General features: G+C 38.7%; 1 protein-coding gene across 1 annotated transcript in view; it reads left to right on the forward strand.

Moving 5' to 3' along the window:
* hectd2 (HECT domain containing 2) overlaps positions 1–18742 on the forward strand; it is a 52158-nt gene that overhangs the window by 27740 nt on the left and 5676 nt on the right. The window contains exons 14-19 of the mRNA XM_061040375.1: positions 2053–2141; positions 7526–7590; positions 7881–7974; positions 9987–10061; positions 13886–13973; positions 16118–16224. Of these exons, the coding sequence (XP_060896358.1) occupies positions 2053–2141; positions 7526–7590; positions 7881–7974; positions 9987–10061; positions 13886–13973; positions 16118–16224 (518 nt within the window). The remainder of the gene's footprint in view (positions 1–2052; positions 2142–7525; positions 7591–7880; positions 7975–9986; positions 10062–13885; positions 13974–16117; positions 16225–18742) is intronic.

Raw genomic sequence — 18742 nt, forward strand, 5'->3', positions numbered from 1 at the left:
TTTAGAGAGTTTGTGCTGCCACACTGAAGGCTCTGCTACCGAAAGTCTGCATGTTGGATTAAGGAATGGAGAGTAAAGCAGTGTCAGAGAACTGGAGGTTGCGGGATGGAGTGTAGGGTTGGAGGAGGTCAGAAAGATACTTGAGGGACTGGCCATGCAGAGATTCGTAGATTTCTGGAATGATAGGGTGGAGTCGAGAATGACACCCAGGTTTAGGACTTCTGAGGATCCAACCATGAGCTTTGTATTGTTGCTCTTCAGTTTGACAAGGTTAGGTGACATCCCTGTTTTTATGCTGTGTAGGAAGTTGGAAAGTGACTGATGGGTAGATGTTTTAGTACAGCTGGGTGTCATTTGCATAGCAATGGAAGCTAAGATCAAAGTGGCAGATGTTCTGACCAAGGGGCTGCATGTAGATGGTAAAGACAAAGGGGACCAAGGACAGAGCCTTGGTGGACGCCTCTTTTAAGATTTTGAAGATTATTAATATGACAGTAAACATATGATCATTTAAACAGGGATAATGGTCATGACTGAAAAACATAAAAGGGGACTTTTGATCTAAAAACAGGGAACAAATAGCGTTGTTTCAATCTCATGTTTAGTTGTCCAATCCATCCACCAATCCTCTCCTGATTTCCTTTTTCCCCCTTGTATGATCTGAAGCCTCTGGAAGTTTTTTATAACTGGCACATAAATGCATCCTTTTTTGTTGTTGTCAGTTACTAAAACAAATTAAGCTGTCTGTATTTTTTTTTAGAGATGCCTAGATTACCCGAACTTCTATAAGAATCCAAATTTAATTTATTAGGAATTACTTTCAAGCTAAAGTTAATTCTTTATGTGCCTCAATCACAACCGTTTCATTTTGACAAGAAAGAAACATCAACAATGTTTTACAATATAGAATGTTTTCTAAGATTTCCTCTTAGGTCCAGTCTTTCTTGTTGAGTGCGCTGGACTACATCAAAAAATGTTGAATGGAAAGCAAGTAAGCTTCTGTCTGTGCATCTTCTTCTTCCTGTCTTCAACTTTCAATCCATGTTTCTTTCTCTCTCTCTCTCTCTCTCTCTCTCTCTCTCTCTCCCTCTTTTCTTCTCTGGTCAAGTTGTTCTTTCCATCATCTTTCCATCTTTCCGCGGTCGTCTGTGTTTTTGGTGCCAGGGGACGTCTGCCCAAAGCAACACACTCAATGAAAGCTGTGTTCCCCTCATTAGCAGCACAGGGAAAGCCCCGACTCTGTCTCACTCACACACACAACATAGGCAGGTGTACACACACACACACACACACACACACACACACACACACACACACACACACACACACACACACACACACACACACACACACACACACACACACACACACACACACACACACACAGGCTCCTTATGCATAAAGCGGTGTCAGTTTCTAGAGTTTGGAGATGTGAGCGGTCCAGATGTGTGTCTTGGTTCAGAACAGGCGGCTGCTGTTTCTCTCTGTCAGAGCTGGAAAAGCTCATGCAGCACTCATGGGTTCTTTTTCCTAAAACTACCTGCTTGTTATCCATTTTACCTGCTCATTCATTAAGCTCTGACACTCACCCAAGACAGCACACATTTACATATAATGAAAGTTGACAAGGTGTTAACAAGAGATGCAGAAAGAAAAACATCAACTCAAGCAGACCATGCAGACCAGACTTGACTGTGAAGACATGGTGTCACTGAAAATGAAACAGAAACAGGCTGTCATTCAGCATTGAAACCGTTAGTAAACACTTTATTGGTCATTCAGAATATAATTTCATAGATGTTTAGTTCTTTTTTCAATTATTTGTCTTCTTGATAAGAAGTTATTCCTCTTGTGACGGACAAGAGCAATACTGCAACATCCTGAAAGATTTTCAGGAGCAATGAGCTGCACATTCAGAAACCAAACCACTTGAGCAGTTTTTACTATTTTTACAGTATTACTTATTCATCCAAACATTATTGATTTGTTCATCACCAGAGATGTTTTCAATCTTATTCTGAATTGTAATTGTATGTGGTTTTTTTTTTTCAGGTATGTTCACCTACATGAAGGACTCGCGCTGCCATTGGTTCAGCAGTTGGAAGTGTGACAACTATTCAGAGTTCCAGTTGGTTGGCACTGTATCCTTTAATTATACCAAAACAACATAAGTGATATATTATTTATGGAGACTTTGGATGCCACAATTACTCAAACTTTAACAAAGATTGTTTGTATTTATTGAAGTTTATTTAACCTTTATGTATCCAGGTTAGTCCCACTTAGATCAGAGATCTTTTTTTCAGGGGAGATCTGGTCAATATTAGCAGCAACACACAGTCGGAACAACAAAAACACTCAAACTCATACAGTACACATTACAAATTAAGAAAATCATCAGCTAAAAGAGTTGCAAACAGAAAGTTTGGATTCAAGACTTCTCACTAAGGATTTAAAAACACTCAAAATAACTAAGTTCTGCAGTTTAAAATCAGACTTCAGGTTTTTCCAAGCAAAAGGTGCAGAAAACCTAAAAGTTTTCCTCACCTCACTTTACACTGAGGTAAAAGAGAGGAAAGGTAGTTTGGAATCATTCCCTGCATGGCTTTGTAAATGAAGATATACCAATGTCCGAGACGGCGTGTACTTAAAGTAATCCAGTTGACTTTAGAATATAAAGTACAATGGTGAGTAAAGGTTAACCCATTGTTGTTTGTTCCTTTTTTGACTCATCCTATAGAGAGGTTCAGCTCAAACAGGAACCCATTGGTGCCTTTTATGCCCTTTCATCTTTTTAATAGATCTTTACTAGTTTCTGCTTTTGGTTGCAGCTGGTAGTAGTTTCTTGTCCTGTAGACAAAGCTCTTCTGTGTTTTGGGGTTCTTCTGACTTAAGTATGTGAATAAACTGCAGACAAGCATAAACACACAAACACACACACACGCACACACACACACACATGCACACACACACACACACACACACACACACACACAGGCTGTCTGTTCTTCTCCCTTTCCTCACTCCTCACAAACTACAACACTCCTCTACTTTAAACCACAGAGGGGAAAGAGATACTATAATGTGTGTTCTTAGGCTGCAACTCTGCACACTGAACAAATACATCTCAAACTAAGTTTGTCTCTTTTCAGCCCAGAATATAAAATAAAAGAGACATTTATCCAAAACAAGACAGCCTCAGAGATTTCACAGCCACACTCTTGCATAACAAACAGGACCAAAACAGTAAAAGCTCAAGTGAGTATTGTAAAAGACTCTGGCAATGACATGTTTTTTAAAATGGACTCAGGAGGCTCTGAAGAGTGCTTTGTCATTTGAATGTGAAGGGTAAGGTCTTCTTTTTCTGTATATAATGCTTCACAATACTTAAAACACTGACTTCATAGTCCGCACTGACAATGTGTCAAGATAGCTCAAATTTATTTAGCCTACTGGCTTGAGTTTTTTTTTTTTCAGCCTAAACACATTCTCAGGTGCGCACGGTTACAGGAGCATACCATGAAAAATAAATCAGAAGTCCATGGCACACTGTGAGCGTTTTGCCTGTAGCTTCCTCAGATTTGATTTCTTTTAGTGAATTGTGTGTATTTACTGGTCAACTAAGCTTTGTTCCAAGTACTCTTTTTCTATTTATTTGCTCACATTTTCAGACATGTACACCTGACACCTGCGTTAGCATGTTTATGATTTCAGAACAGGAATATAAGCTGTGATCCGGCATCATTGCATTTTATGATAATATCATTTATTTATTTATTATGCGCATTGTATCAGCACTTGTCACCCACCAGAAACAAGTGCATCAACAAAGTTTTGGTTTCAAAATATGACTATGACCAGGTGAAATTATGTTCCTTTATAAACTGCTATTTAAAATATATATATTATGCATGTATTACGTTTGGAAGCAGGGTTTATATCCAGCAGCTTTGACTAAAGACCACAGTAAACACCTTAAACAGCTGCAGAATTGTCCTTCTCTTGGGGCTTGTTTGAGCAGGACTACACCAACTACACAGTATGTACAATCATTTTAAAGTTGCTATAATGTTACATTTTTGCTCTGTAACATTTCAACTTACATCTTTACCTCATTTTCATTTGATGCATTGTCACCTCCTCAAACACTTTGTTTACCTCCATTCTGAACACATCTATAATCTTGTTTATGGTTCTGTCAAAACAACAAACTCCTGGGATCCCTATCCCGACTCAACTTTCTGTTGTCCCCAGGCCACTGGCTACTGATACTAAAAAGATGTATGTGTGATTGATTTGTTTTGTTATGGAGCATAACGAAAGTGAACGATTCATACAGGACGTTCACTTTTGCAGTTCAAATTCTGCAGAGTATGGCTCTGCTGTGGGTCCTGCTATTTGTTAAATGTACTTCCAGGAATATGTGCATGTCATTTTGTGTATATACAGTATGTGTGTGCGTGTGTGTGTGTGTGTGTGTGTGTGTGTGTGTGTGTGTGTGTGTGTGTGTGTGTGTGTGTGTGTGTGTGTGTGTGTGTGTGTGTGTGTGTGTGTGTGTGTGTGTGTGTGTGTGTGTGTGTGTGTGTGTGTGTGTGTGTGTGTGTGTGTGTGTGTGTGTGTGTGTGTGTGTTGTGTGTATGGTTGTGAATAGAGAACAGGCCAGCACTTTATCCTCAGTAAGTAGCCAGCTGGGAACTGTCAAAAGGTTATATAACTTAATAGCTGCCTGTTCCTCGCCAGGTTATTGTGCGTGTGTGGATGTGTGTGCATTTGGTTAAGTGCAGGAACAGTTAGTGAGGAGAAAAAAAAATTGATGGAGAGAGCGAGACAGAAAAGAGAAAGGTCGAACAAAAAACAGGAAGGGGGAGAATGAGCCTGTGTGTTAATGAGTGTGTGTGTGTCTGTTTGTTCCTGCTGTTCCATGTGTGTTCCACATATGTGCTGTAAGAGCTAATTTATCAATCTCCCTCGTTCCTGTTAGTCGTCATGGTAGCATTGCGTAACTATGGAGATGGACAGTGAGCAGTGAAGAGTAAGAAAATGTGTAACCGAGAGAGAAAGTTAAATGAAAAGCAGAAGTGTTACAGCAGGGGGTTGAAGATGCAGAAATAGAGAATAAACTGGAAGAACAAACACTGACTAGACGAGAGGGAGAGATACAGTAGGGGGTTATTGAAGAGAGAAAGACAAATGTAAGGGATCAAATGAAGCGTGGCTGGAGTGACCCGTCCTATATTTCCTCCTCTTTGTGCTGTATTGTATCTTGATTAAATAGAAAATTCACTGGGGAAAATGCTAACACAATAAACACCTGACCTAATGAAGAAGAGTGCCTCGGTATTAAATATTTCTATTACCAAATTTGCATTGTGGGTAAAAAAGGGAAATGTCAGCACTAACCTGCAGCTTTGTTCTACTAATTTAGTTAAATAGCTTTTTTTCACCTTTTTTTTTTTTTTTTTTTAAACTTTACTTTATTGTCCCCGAGGGGAAATTTGTTTCGCAGCCAGGAGAGAACAACTATGTGTCCTGCCTCTAATACTCACTCAGTTTCATTTGACATTACAAGGCCCTGCTTTTGTTTTCCTTTTTTTTTTTTTAAACAAGTCTCCCCATAAACGTTCTGGGCTAGTTCCTTTGGTATAAATGCTAACATGATCATGCTAATACTGTCATAAGGACATCATGGACGTTAATGTTTACCAGATAGGTTTACCATGTCAACCCTCTTAGAAGATAAATCAAACTCACATTGTTAATCCCCTGACTCTATACAATACTCCATCAAGTCAAAATTGTATTACTAGGCACCTGTTTCAAATATTAGCATGCTGACGTGCAGAACTATGACCTGTAAATGGTTCCATAAAATGAAATGGCAAGCCACTGATTATTACAGTAACTAACCGACGGAACAACAAACTGCGAGACAGACAACTGTAGACGCTGAAAATCCAGTGGCAATAACAGGCCTTGTTATGGGTCAGCATTATATAGCACAGAGTATCAGTGTTCTTTTTGGTTGTCTGTGTTGTTGCACCAATGAAGCAACACAATGTTAAACAACCAGTCTGGGAAATAGAAATAAATGGGTACAACCCAGAGAGAGAGAGGTAATGTGAAACAGAAAAGGCATGACCAGAGAGAGAGGTGGATGGAGAGTCAAAGAGAGAGAGAGAGAGCCTTGTTCATGCTTGTCCCATAAAGAGAAGATATATGCTTTTCTGTTACACTCTTTGATATATGGGTGATTAGGAGAGTGTGTGTGTGTTTGTGTGTGAGGGGGGGGGGCTTTTTAGTGACCTTAATGATGGTGGTAATTGTACAGTGCATGTTTAATTTCATGCTGTGTCTGAGTATGTGTGTGTTTGTGTGTAAAATAATTGATTATGTGTGTGTGAGGGTGTGTGTGTGTCACCTACCTGTAACAAGTAGTGCTCAGACCATAGACACTCTCATACTCTACCCCCCTGAGACACACACACACACACACACACACACAAACACAAAATTACACCACATATGGTCACCACATGTGGCAGCTGTGAGCATTGTGTGTACGTATGTGAGTGTGTTCTAAAACTGCACCTTGGATAGAAAAAAAAGCAGGTGGATGGGACTTTCAGAACATGAACTCACCATCACACCAGGCAAACACACACACACACACAGTTAGGCAACACAATGACTGTTTAAATAATTTTCGGGATATGATTTGAATAAAGAAAGAATACTCGTCCATACGCACCATTGTCTTAGAGTCTAGAAATGTTTCTGCGCTCTAACCTCTCTCCATTTTTTAACTAAACGTAACTAATCCAGATTTATGGACATGAAGCTTTTTAGAAAAAAGTTAGTCTTTTTGGGTAGAATCAGTTATATCTGAACCATTTCGCTGGCCCACTTCCATCGCTTCAACACCTGTTGGTGTTTCGGTTTGCCTACCTTCTCTGGTCAGAACAAAAACAGAGCAGTCCGCATCGGAATCAAAACTTAGAAGGAGGACATACTGGCTGCTGCTTTGTTGTAAGAGAAGCCAGCACTTCAACATAGCAGTTAGATATCTTGTTCCATATTGGTCCTTTAAAGTAAAGGGGACTAACTTTTAAATAGTATGCAAAAAAAAGTTCAAAAATACACAGAGATTTGGTGATGGTTGAGTTTAAGAAGAAACCATTTCATTTTTTTTTTTAAGATGAAGTAATTGAATACATTTGAAATCAAATCAATGACAGTTAATCCAAATGTTGTCCCATTAAAAAGCCTGGTGTGCTGACTGTGTGAAGAGTGAATTTGTGTTGTGTTGTGGGATATGTGTTAATGATTTAAAAAGGGCTGCCATAATGTAATAGTTATTATTATTTTGCTATGTATACTGTATGTCATGTATATATGTAGATTCTCACAATGTTACAGCTAATTTGTGGACCTGCTGTTGTTAGATACACATATGTTGTGTGGTTTGTGTTCGGGTGTATTTTGCTCTGTCAATAGTAACTTCCTCCTTAACCTGCTGTGCTATCAGCTGATGGGCTTAGCAGTTTACAACAGCATCGCTCTGGACATCCATTTCCCCCTCTACTGTTACAGGTATGTCTGTTTCCATCTGGTATACTGTTGCAGTATTAGTTCTAAGGGATTCAGAATAAAATGACAGAGAACATATACTTAACATCTGCTTAGATAACTGTTTGCTGTGAGAGATGGGTCATATGTTTAGCACACAAATAAATTCAAAGGTAAAAAAGGCATCTGCAGCAGGAGAAGTTTATATTGTTGAAATGTGTCCTTTGTGCTCTATTAGGTGCTGCTCAAATCTAATGTGGACAAATTATACTTGTAATATAGTTGACCTGTTTTGTGTGTAACCAACCTTACAGGAAGCTCCTCACTCCACCCACTGCACCATGTGACCAAAATGCCCTTGTTGGCATGGCAACTGCCACCCTGGACGACCTGCAGCAGATCATGCCGGTATGTATATATCTCAGTTTTTAATACCACTTGTTTGAATTCAAACTTTGTGTAGGAAAATACATTTGACAGTTTGATGAGATATAAGCGAAAAACAGCTTCGGTATCAATCGTGTGTAACATATAATAATGAACACTGATTTAAATCTAAATCAGTTTTTTTATGTAATTTAATATATTGTCTGATGATCCGTATTACATAAATGCACCTGACACCTAAACGCCAAAAGAAAACTCATCCCTCAGTTTAACAACATTTATCCCTGCACATATACAGCATGCTGGATTCAGGTCTTCAGCCTGTTAAATTCACTGAATATGTGTTTAAGTAGCCTTTGATGTTCACGTCTTGTAACTCAGACTTGCATTTCCCAGATCTGTCACTAGAGGGTGCCACAGTTTAACTTTTGATCTCCATTTTTTCCACTTAGCCGTCTCAAATAACTCCCACCATTGTCTTAGAGTCTAAATTTAACAGACTGTTGCTATCACATAGAAGGAAAGTCTACCTCAAAATACTACATTAGGTTTTGCTTCAAAACTCTCACATGCAATTAGTCTTTTTTCATCCTTTACCAAACTATGCATGTATATAGTTTTTAAATGTTTTACATTGTTGGAGTCAACTCAAAGGATACTTCACTTTTTGTTATCTGTAGAAATCTTCCTCGACTTCAACAATCTTATATCCGTTTTTTTCTTCTTCTTCACTTAAGCCTTTAAATAAAAACAAATGGGCTCAAAATCACGAGTTTAACACTTCAGTCTGTTAAGAAAGTTGTCTCAATTGTTCTCTTCAGAGTGTTTGTTTTTGGTGAAACTCACATGTAACACTTGCTGATGTATTGAGAGTCTAAAAGTTGTGTTTCAGTTGTTAAGTGTTCCCAGATGTGGAGGTTATTCATCCACTCTGGCGCACTTTTCTCTCAGACACACCCCCCCCATTTAGAAGTGCAGACTCACACATACGCGTATATACATTTTCCATTCTACCGGCTGCCAATGTATACATCACAGTCGTACATAATGTACTCACAACATGTACTCTGTGGGTCTCACAGTGTGTGGACAGTTAGTTGTTTACATGTGCTCAATCCCTCCTTTAGTGTTCTTTTTTTGTTGTAGTAAGGAAATGTGAGGTTTGAAAAAAGAGAGAAGACTCTAGGGAACAAAAACTAACATGGTGTATAATATAGTAATATGTTGTTTCTAATCTTATAACACCAATTGTCATAGATACGACGGAGGTGCCTTTTAGCAAAAGGCCTTAAACTCCACACTCTGCTGCCGGTTCTGATGGTTTAAGACCACAAATCAGGGAACGTTTGCTCACTTATTGTCCTCACTCTGCAGCAGACAAACATTGCATGACAGATGTTTCTATTCCTCTGTCTTGTGCCCCAGCGTTGAGAGAAAGATCCCGAACTGTCTCCACACAGGCTCTCACAGGTACCTGATCCATGAGCCGTTTCACCTCCTCACTGCAAAGGCCGACATTTCTGGGCACACTCACACAAACACGTACACACAGGGATGCTAAAACGGGCCGTGTGGTTACATAACAGCCGGATATCAGATATGAGGCCTGCATCTTGTGTCCGATTCAGGAACTCCTGAGACTCCTGTGCCAAATTATGATATTAAATGATTCAAAATAGAGTTACATAACTAGGAATTTCTATTGAAGCCAGGACTAGCACGGCTGCAGAGTTTCAGACAGATTCTCACCTGTACAGTATACCTCTTATTTGATGTTCTGTTTAAAGAGCATGCAAACAAGGAGCTGTTTCATTCTTAAAATAAAGTTATGGATGATTAATGTTCATGCATTGTTGAAAGACAAAAAAAGGAAAATTGCATGCTTAAAATAAAGGTAGTACAAAACAGGAAATTCAAAAAGTTCTGAGCAACTTAAATCTCTCATGAGATGGGGAAAGTGTCTGAACCAGTAAGCTGAGAGTCACAGAGCTGTGGGTTGTTGCTCCCTGTCCTAAACTCTTGTGTGTCTGCAGGAGCTGGCTCATGGTTTAGGAGAGCTGCTGAGCTACGAGGGAAACGTGGAGGAAGACTTCTACCTCACCTTCCAGGTACGAAGAAGCACTTAAAGCTTAACGATTGGTTCATGATGCACGCTTTGTTTGGATTGAAATAATTTCAAAAGGAAGCGTTTATTTGCAATGCGGATTGTTACCCGTTATGGGTGCTTAATGGTGCATAAAAGAAGCTAAGGAGAAATAAATGACTGAGGTGCAAAATACAATATGTTGTATTTCATTTTATTCAAAATGTATCAATACGGTGGTAAATGATGCAAGAAAGGTTTGAGTGCAGATAAAACTCCCCTGTTAATAGTCAGGACACACAGACACTCCCACACACACTCACACACTCACACACACACACCCATAGATGACTGGAATAAAGTGACTCGGCAGGTCTTGCTGTGCTGTCAGACAGATGTGAGTGCTGTCACTGCTGTGAGATTTTAATAAAGACCAGAGGGGATCTGGGGATCTGGATCATTCTCACTGATGTCACGCAGCTGATTTATCAAATGTCAAGTACTCTGTCATGAACTGTTATACTGCAGGGTTGTGGTCAGGATGAATTGATTGGTTCCAAGTGTTCGGCGTATTCTCATGAAATGACTGAAATGATTAAATCAACATCCTTCCAGATGAACATTCTTGCTGACTTACTCTATGATCAGACGGTTTACAAATTTCATCTCAGTCGTGCCAGTGTCGGTCTCTTTTATTTGATCAAAGTTCTGTACAGCTGCTTGTGTTTCAGCAGCAGGTAACATTTTACGTGGACTTCTTCTGTTTAATGGATCAATAATAGTTTAGTGGGGAAAATGTGGTTAGAATGTTCAGATCGATGGATCTTTTGATATCCTGGCTAAAAGTTATTTTTTCATTGGGCCAAGATTGTTAACCCATTTACAAGAAGATCATACATGGTTGGGTTTGAAGGATCATTCTTTGTATAATTCAGTTTAAACTTGTCTAACATCAAAATCATTATAGCTGGAATATGACTTACCTTAACTTTAAGTTGTGGAGATTTTATGGTTACCAAGCAAGTGTAAATATGCAGATTAGATAAATTACAAAAGCAGAAATATACTTATGTAGATTCAGTATTTCTATCTCGTAAAAATAATGTCAAATTTTTAAAGGTCACATATTATGCAAATACACTTTACCATGTTTTTCTAAAACTTATTAGTGTCACTTGCCTGTCTACAAACCCCCCAATTATAAGAATAGTCCATCCTCTCCGTCTTGTGTCTGCTTCACTTTTTAGAAAATGTGTGCTCAAACAGGCCGTTTGGAGATTTTCCCTTCATGACATCACAAAGGGCAGTAACTCCTCCCCCAAGTGGGTGACACTCCCACAGCTACTTGTTTGTTCTGCCCTCTAAGTCTGCCTTCTCACTGTAAACAATTGGACATGTTGGAGAAAGCTTAAAGCAACCCAAGCCCTTCTAGAGAGGGGGCGTGGTCAGACACAGCTCATTTGCATTTAAAGTTACAGACTACAGTAAAGCCTGTTCTGAGCAGGGCTGAAATAGAGGGGGGTTTTAGAAAATTCACAGACATGTTTTGGGGAGTTCTTAGACTTATTTATACTGGTTGAAAGGAGAATAATAATATGTGACTATTAAAAAAATAAGATGTATTTTGATCATGTTGCTTCTCCCATAATGCTTGTGTGTTTCATGTGTTTATTTCACAAAGTTCTTTACAATTTCTTGATTATGAAAAAATCGTAATACTGCTGTTAAATATCATGGTTTACTGACTATTATAGTTTAACTGTTTGTGGATTAGAGTCTGGTTATGGAGCATTTTAAAACGCTTAGAGAAACAACATTAAAATCAGCTAGAATACCAGCACACGCTCTGGTAGACCATTTCCATTCACAGTGTTCAAAGGGTTAACAAAGTATGTTTTATTTTGACAAGTTTCAACTGCAGATAAAGATTAGTTTGGTAAACAGATTATGGATGCTTGATATTTGAAAATAACCCTGTCTTCTATTGGCGACGTTTACTAAGCAGAGTTAGAGTTAGCTCTCTGTAAACTTAAGTCAAGCTGTATGATAGGATCAGCACGCTTCCTGCTATGAGGCACAGCAGACTGTTTAACTTCCTCGATGTTTATCTGTAAAAATTATCAGACACGAGCAGGAATGCTGACATACTCACTTTTACCTGCAAAAAAACATGACATTTTCTTCCTGTAACTACATGATTATGATCAACAGTAGGTCGTATTATGCGTCAAGTTACTTTCCACTGAGGCATTAGCAATATTTAAGTTAAAAACGTCTATAAACACTACAAAAAGAGGTGCTTTTCTTTACAAGTCATACAGGCTGCTTCAAACTCAGTGATTTGGGTCCTCAGCATACGTCACAAAGTTCCACACACTGAGTTTTACATGATATGACATCAGCATGTTTGATGAAGCAGGCCTGTCAGAGCAGGCTGAGTGTACTTACCAGATATAATGGAATGCTTTATGGTGCAACTGGGGTTATATACACAGCAGTAACATATGTGTTATGTAAAAGCCGGAGTGAAGGTGTTATTTTAACCCACAGTGTGAGCTCACTGTGAGCTATAGGCCGGCCACAGTCGCACCACTGTGGCACGGCTGAACCCACTGACCGGCACCACACTAAATCTTTCTCTCCCCCTCTGTAGTTTTTATGTCACTCCTTCATCATGATGACTCCCCATTTTCTCCCTGTATGTTTGTCTTTCTGTATGGATGAGTGTCCTTTTGACTGTATTTATACCCCTCTATTTACTGCACACATAAGTTTGCCCTCACTATAATTCAATCCCTATAGCCCCGCCCCCTATGCTAAACTTATATCTAACCATAAACCCAAAGTGTGTTTATGTACCACATAAGAAATGTTTCCATTTTAATTATAGATGAGAAACTGGGAGAAATGAAAATGTCTTTATTTAATATAAGAGTGATACCACTAATGTATGCAAATACAGTTATAGCACAAACACTTTATTTTACATTTTATTTACTTATTCATATTCAATTCTAAATTGGAAAATAAAGAACATTTTAAGGGTTATTATAAGATGTAAGTCTTTCTTGGCTGAGCACAGGAACAGACTTGAAGCTGATTTTTAGCACTTACCAAAGTTTTGTCCTCCTCCATAGATCCCTGCGTGTGCTTTACTTACTCATTGATGTAGGTTGCTTTGGACAAAAGCGTCTGCTACTGTTAATGAATTTTAAAATCGTAGAACTTCTTTAGAACGTTTTGTCCTCAACCTGTGGTTATCAGGGAAATCGATGTCTGTTGCTGGACAGCAATTATACCTTTTTTTCCAGACAGTGTAAAATACGCTATTTGTGCATGACAATAAAATTATATTGAATTAAATGCAAAATAGAAAGTGACTCTAAACCTTCCTGCTTATTGTCTAGAAACATTTAAAAAAATATATGAAATAATATTACACAAAACATGGACCATATATCTGTTAATAAATTGAAAAAAAGCTTCAGAGTTTGTGCTGGACTGTGCTTTATGTTACCAAGGGTGTGTGCAAAGTTTATAGTGTGACATACAGAGAGAATGTGCAATGTACAGCCATGATTATCCTGTGCGTACTTTAATGTAGCACATAGCACTCATGTGATGGGACTCAATTTATTGCCGAGATGGTATAGCGCTCCAAGGAGCTTAGGACAATGGGAGTGTCAGTGGAAAGAACTCTGTGTTTGTCACCAGGCAATGTGAAAGGCGTTTGGAATAAAAGGGACTTTTAGATGCAGCCATTTACCATTAACTTTGTGTAATTTCTTTGGTCCAAGAAAACATCATAACTTGTTGCCATGTTGTATCTTGTGTGTGTTTGTGTTGCAGGTGTTTCAGGAGGAAATGGGCATTGCTAAATCCTACAACCTGAAGCCTGGGGGAGATAAAATCCCTGTCACCAAGCAGAACAGGAAGGGTGAGTCCATGCTCAGAGCCAGCTTCATATTTCAGCAGTGAATGACCTCTGAGTCGTTCACAGTTTGTCAAGAAACATGCTCACAGACGCACAGACTACCTTTACGCCTCTGCAAACCTACACCCTGCTGGATCAGACTGAAGTAGAGCAAAAATGCTTTAAGTCTAGGATAAGAAGCTCCGAAATGTAATAAAAAGCAGATAACACTTAACACCCATAAAGCACTTCTTATTTCCATGACGGTTATTGCACGAATCCAAGGCTAGCTGCCCCTTTGATCTAATAAATGTTTAAAGAACAAACACACTTCATTAGAAATAACTTAAGTGGTTCATTTTCTTTGGAAAAAAAACTCAAAAGCTATTAAGTTAGTGGAAACAGAACCTGCACCTAAGATCACTGTCAAGATCTGTCTGCATGCTGCCCTATAGAGGATAGCTGTACAAATCCTACGGCACTCTGTGACAGAAATTTAATATGTACCTGCATTTGAAACTTCAGGGAAAAATGTAAAACTGTAGATGGTGCAGGTATTGCTTTTGCTTATTTTGTACAGGTCTGACTTACCTTTGCAGATAACATAGTGCAGCGTGTATGCAGCCTGAGAGGTATACCCAGAGCAAAACAATGTGAAGGTGATAACTACTATCCTCAACAACTCGTGTTATTTGTCAACTTCAGTGAGTCTCATAGGTCCCCAAAACATGTCTATGAAGTTTCTTGTTATAAATCCACTCTGATCCTGTATTTTATCATGACTATAAACCCCTTTATTTCAGCCCTGCTCAGTACAGACTGTTTCTGTGTCTGTAGCTTTAAATGCAAGCAAGCTGTGTCTGCAACATGCCCAATTGTTTACAGTGAGGACACAGACTCAGATGGCAGAACAAACACCTAGCTGTGGGAGTGTCACCCACATGGAGGAGGGGTGACTGCCCTTTGTGATGTCATGAAGGGAAAATCTCCAAAAGGCCTGTTTGAGCACACATTTTCTAAAAACTGAAGAAAACAAAAGACTGAGAGGATAGACTTTTCTCATAATTGGGGGTTTGTAGACAGGCCAAAGACACCTACTAGTATTTGAAAAAGTATATTTTGCATAATATGTGACCTTTAAAGGCTTACATTTCTGGCTATCGTTTGTCTTAGCGAGACCTTTCCTATTCTATTATTTCTAAACATTAAACTTAGCTGGTGTATAATTGAATGCAAATCTTATCTGTTGTTGTATTGATTATCCTTCTATTGCTTATTACTTTATATGGCCTAAACTAAATGCAGATTTGTCCTATTCATTGTTTCCAATCTTCTTTTTTTGATCAATATCTACTTTGTCTCTTCTCTCCAATTTTAGCTGTTGGATGGAAAGAGAAAAAAAAAAGAGACAGAGAAATAAGCTAGTTGCTAGTTTAGCCTGATCTATATTTCTGTGCTGTGTATACAGTGAAGTCGTGGGCCCTGCGATGTAAACTTTGGTGCCCCCTCCCCATAAACATAACAACATGCACTGCAACAAGATAATGTCAGTCCACTTGCTTGCACTGAAATTAAGGATAACAATGTACCTAATGCTAAATTGGAGCTACATTTTCCACATGCCCCATAGTGCTTAAGCATGTGTTTTTTTCTGCACATGATTTTAGTAAAAGTAATTGTTGTTCAACATCTAGTAACCCCAACGGCTACATGTTTGACCTTGGTTCACTCACCATTGTTTGAATTACAAGAAGAAGCAAATACAAGCTAAACACAGTAGCCTAGAAACACCAACAAAAAACGACTTACTACTACTTTTTTGGTATGTAGAAGATGCTGACCTCTTAGTTCATAAGTCAAAATGCTCTTAACATCATGACCACATACGCTCGACAAGGCCATATGACTGAATCGCTGTAGCGCTGCATAGTAAAGAAAGTACCAACACAAACATGGCTCAGCTCAAAACCTTCTTTGTACCTTTTTTAAGTGGACCAAGTCACTTTTTATTTAGTTAATAAACCTAATTTTCCATTTGGCTGCTCTCAGGTTGAGTTCTCTGCCACTTTCTGAGTGTTCAATGGAACAGCCAACACTGGAGGGTACAATGGTAAAAGTTTGTCATGGAATATAGAATAATCACTGTTTTGTTCCTTCTCCCTACACAGAGTATGTCCAGCTCTACGTCGACTTCCTGCTGAATAAATCCATTTATAAACAGTTTGCTGCCTTCTACCACGGCTTCCATAGTGTGTGTGCCTCTGATGCTCTCATGGTGAGTCCACAGTGTGTGTGTGCGCATGTGTTTGTGTGTGTAAAGACTTGCTTGTTGGTTGCAGAAAATTTAACATGCACATTTTACTTTAGTTGGTATCTCCAGTGTGTAAATGTTTGAAAAACATTGAAATAACTTTTCAAATACATTGTCCAAAAGGTTTGAAAAATGATGCCATTCATTTTGTTTCCAACTCTTTGCTATTTCTGGGTATTTCTCTCTCCTTGTCGTTTACCTAAAATGCCACTAAGCTGAACTAACTTATGTTACTGAAATAAAGTTGGCCATTGCCCAGACATTTAAAAAGTACTTTCAGGGTCATCCTCTCAGCTGTGTTGTTTATGATGCTGACCTGGATAGAACTTTGTCATAACTGGACAAAACTGGCTTTGAATGTACTTTGCACTTGTAGGAAAGCACAATGTTGTTATTTTTGTGGTTGGAATGTTTGATATCCCAGGTTCATAAGATGAATAGAGCACACCCAACACATCAGCCTGGCAAATATTACGTACAAACCTTATGACAGGTAAAGGCCTACCAGTAAAAGTTTGTACAGAATAATTTACAGCTATTAACTATAAGTGTTATTCCAAGATTATTTAAAAACATTGTCCATTGAAAACTGTATTTCTGGAGTGTACATTTCAATCTCCTTACATAACTTGGTCATAATATTTTGTAATACTTAATCAGAAGTCAAATCTCTGTTTGGTTCAAGTTATCAAAGAAAAAAAAAGATTTCAAATGAGGTGTAACTTGAAATATTCATATATTTACTCTTTCGACCTGCCCCAATCATTTATGGTTAACCAGCTCTGACATTAATATCAACCCTCTTTAGTGACTGCCAGTAGAAATTAAGAGTTTGTTTATCAATGATAATACAGGTTAAAGGATGATAATTGCATCCAATTGCCAAAGCTATGCAAATATGAGCAGATATGACTTATCTAACTGAATATCATACTGTTTATAAGATAAAAACGACACCCAACACACGACTAAATGAACTCAGTAGAGTTCCATTGTGATGTGATATAATATCGTTCAAACAGCAGTGGCTTGTTTCCAGATAAATGGTGGGTAGACATTTCCAGGGATAATATTTCAAACATTCTAATAAAGAAGAAACTATCCCTTCATGTTTAACAGCAGTGTAAAGATATATGACTGTTGTGTTTCAGCAGAAAGTTATATTTGAAAACAGAAGACCTTTCCTTCTTCTTCGTCATCATGGGCAAAGACATCTGCCAGAAAAATGGGGCTCAAGCAGTCAATCATGTTTACCCTCCTCCTACATCAAATGTTAGCTTTCACTGATAAAAAAAAGAAGCTTCTGACTGATATCTGATCTTAGAGTTGTTGTTTGTTGAACTTTGGGGGGCCCAAAAAGGGTCAAAGGCCCACTGGGGAACCACATACACACAGTGGAAAAAATCCAAAACATGCAATTAGAGAAAAGCATGGAGAAAAGTTGTAGGGCAGCTCTTTCAAGGATACGCCCACCCCGGAACTCACTCAATAAATATCCCCTAAGACTGCAAACAGAGCTAGCCAATCAGAGGAGGGTGTGCATATGAGGAGGCGGGCCTTAAAGAAATTAGGGTTTTTACTGACGCCAATATAAGTGAAACTTTTACAGAATTAAATTATAACAGCATAATCCTAGACTAGATTCTTCGTGACATTTCTTAAAGGTTCCTCTGACAGAGTAGTTTTCCAACAGAACATAAAAACAGTACGGTGAATTTGACCTTTGATGTCTTACCTCTCCTGTTTGAAGTTCAGTGTCAGGTCAGTCAAGTTTAAAGTGAACCTCGGTGAACCGTGTGTACGTTTTTTACTGAAGTGTTTTGTTGGGAGTCACAGCTCCAATGTGAACACTGAAATAACTGTGTGTGATTGCAGCAGATGAGACGGTCAGACGGACAGTTTGACTTTATCATCTCAGAGCCTGAATCTGGGTCACAGAGGGGAACAGGATGACATTGGAATATAACGACTGATTGAAAGAGGACAACCCTCAGCTGTGCTGATGAAAGCTAAATATTTAAATGTTCATGTTTTTGTTTGTTTTACTCTGCCTCACCCCTGTTTCAGAACTGTCACCTACTGTATTGGCAAAGTGTAATGTGTCGCCATCAAACAGGAAGTGGTATCTAACTCCAGTGTGGATGCTCCAATCTGACCCAAACATTACATGTGCAAAAACGTCTTACATCACTTCTGTTTTTATTCTAGTTGTTTCAGTCTTTCTCTTCTGTTTTGCGCTCGATCCTTCAGTCACTTCTACAATGTGTGACGTGTCAGGATGTGATCAGACAGGCCTGGGTGTGGGTGTGTGTGTGGTTTAGTGATGGAGTGTTTTTCATCATTAGGGATGATTGTCTGGGTTGTGTGACTGGTTGGAGTTTTTAGCTCTGAGATTATAAAAGCGTCAGACAGTACCATCAAAATCACCTGAAAGTTGTGTTATTTTCTCAAAACAAGATTGTGAAATTTGCAATTTATTGCA

This window comes from Labrus mixtus, chromosome 6 (genome assembly GCF_963584025.1).
Source record: "Labrus mixtus chromosome 6, fLabMix1.1, whole genome shotgun sequence".
Classification (NCBI taxonomy): Eukaryota; Metazoa; Chordata; class Actinopteri; order Labriformes; family Labridae; genus Labrus; species Labrus mixtus.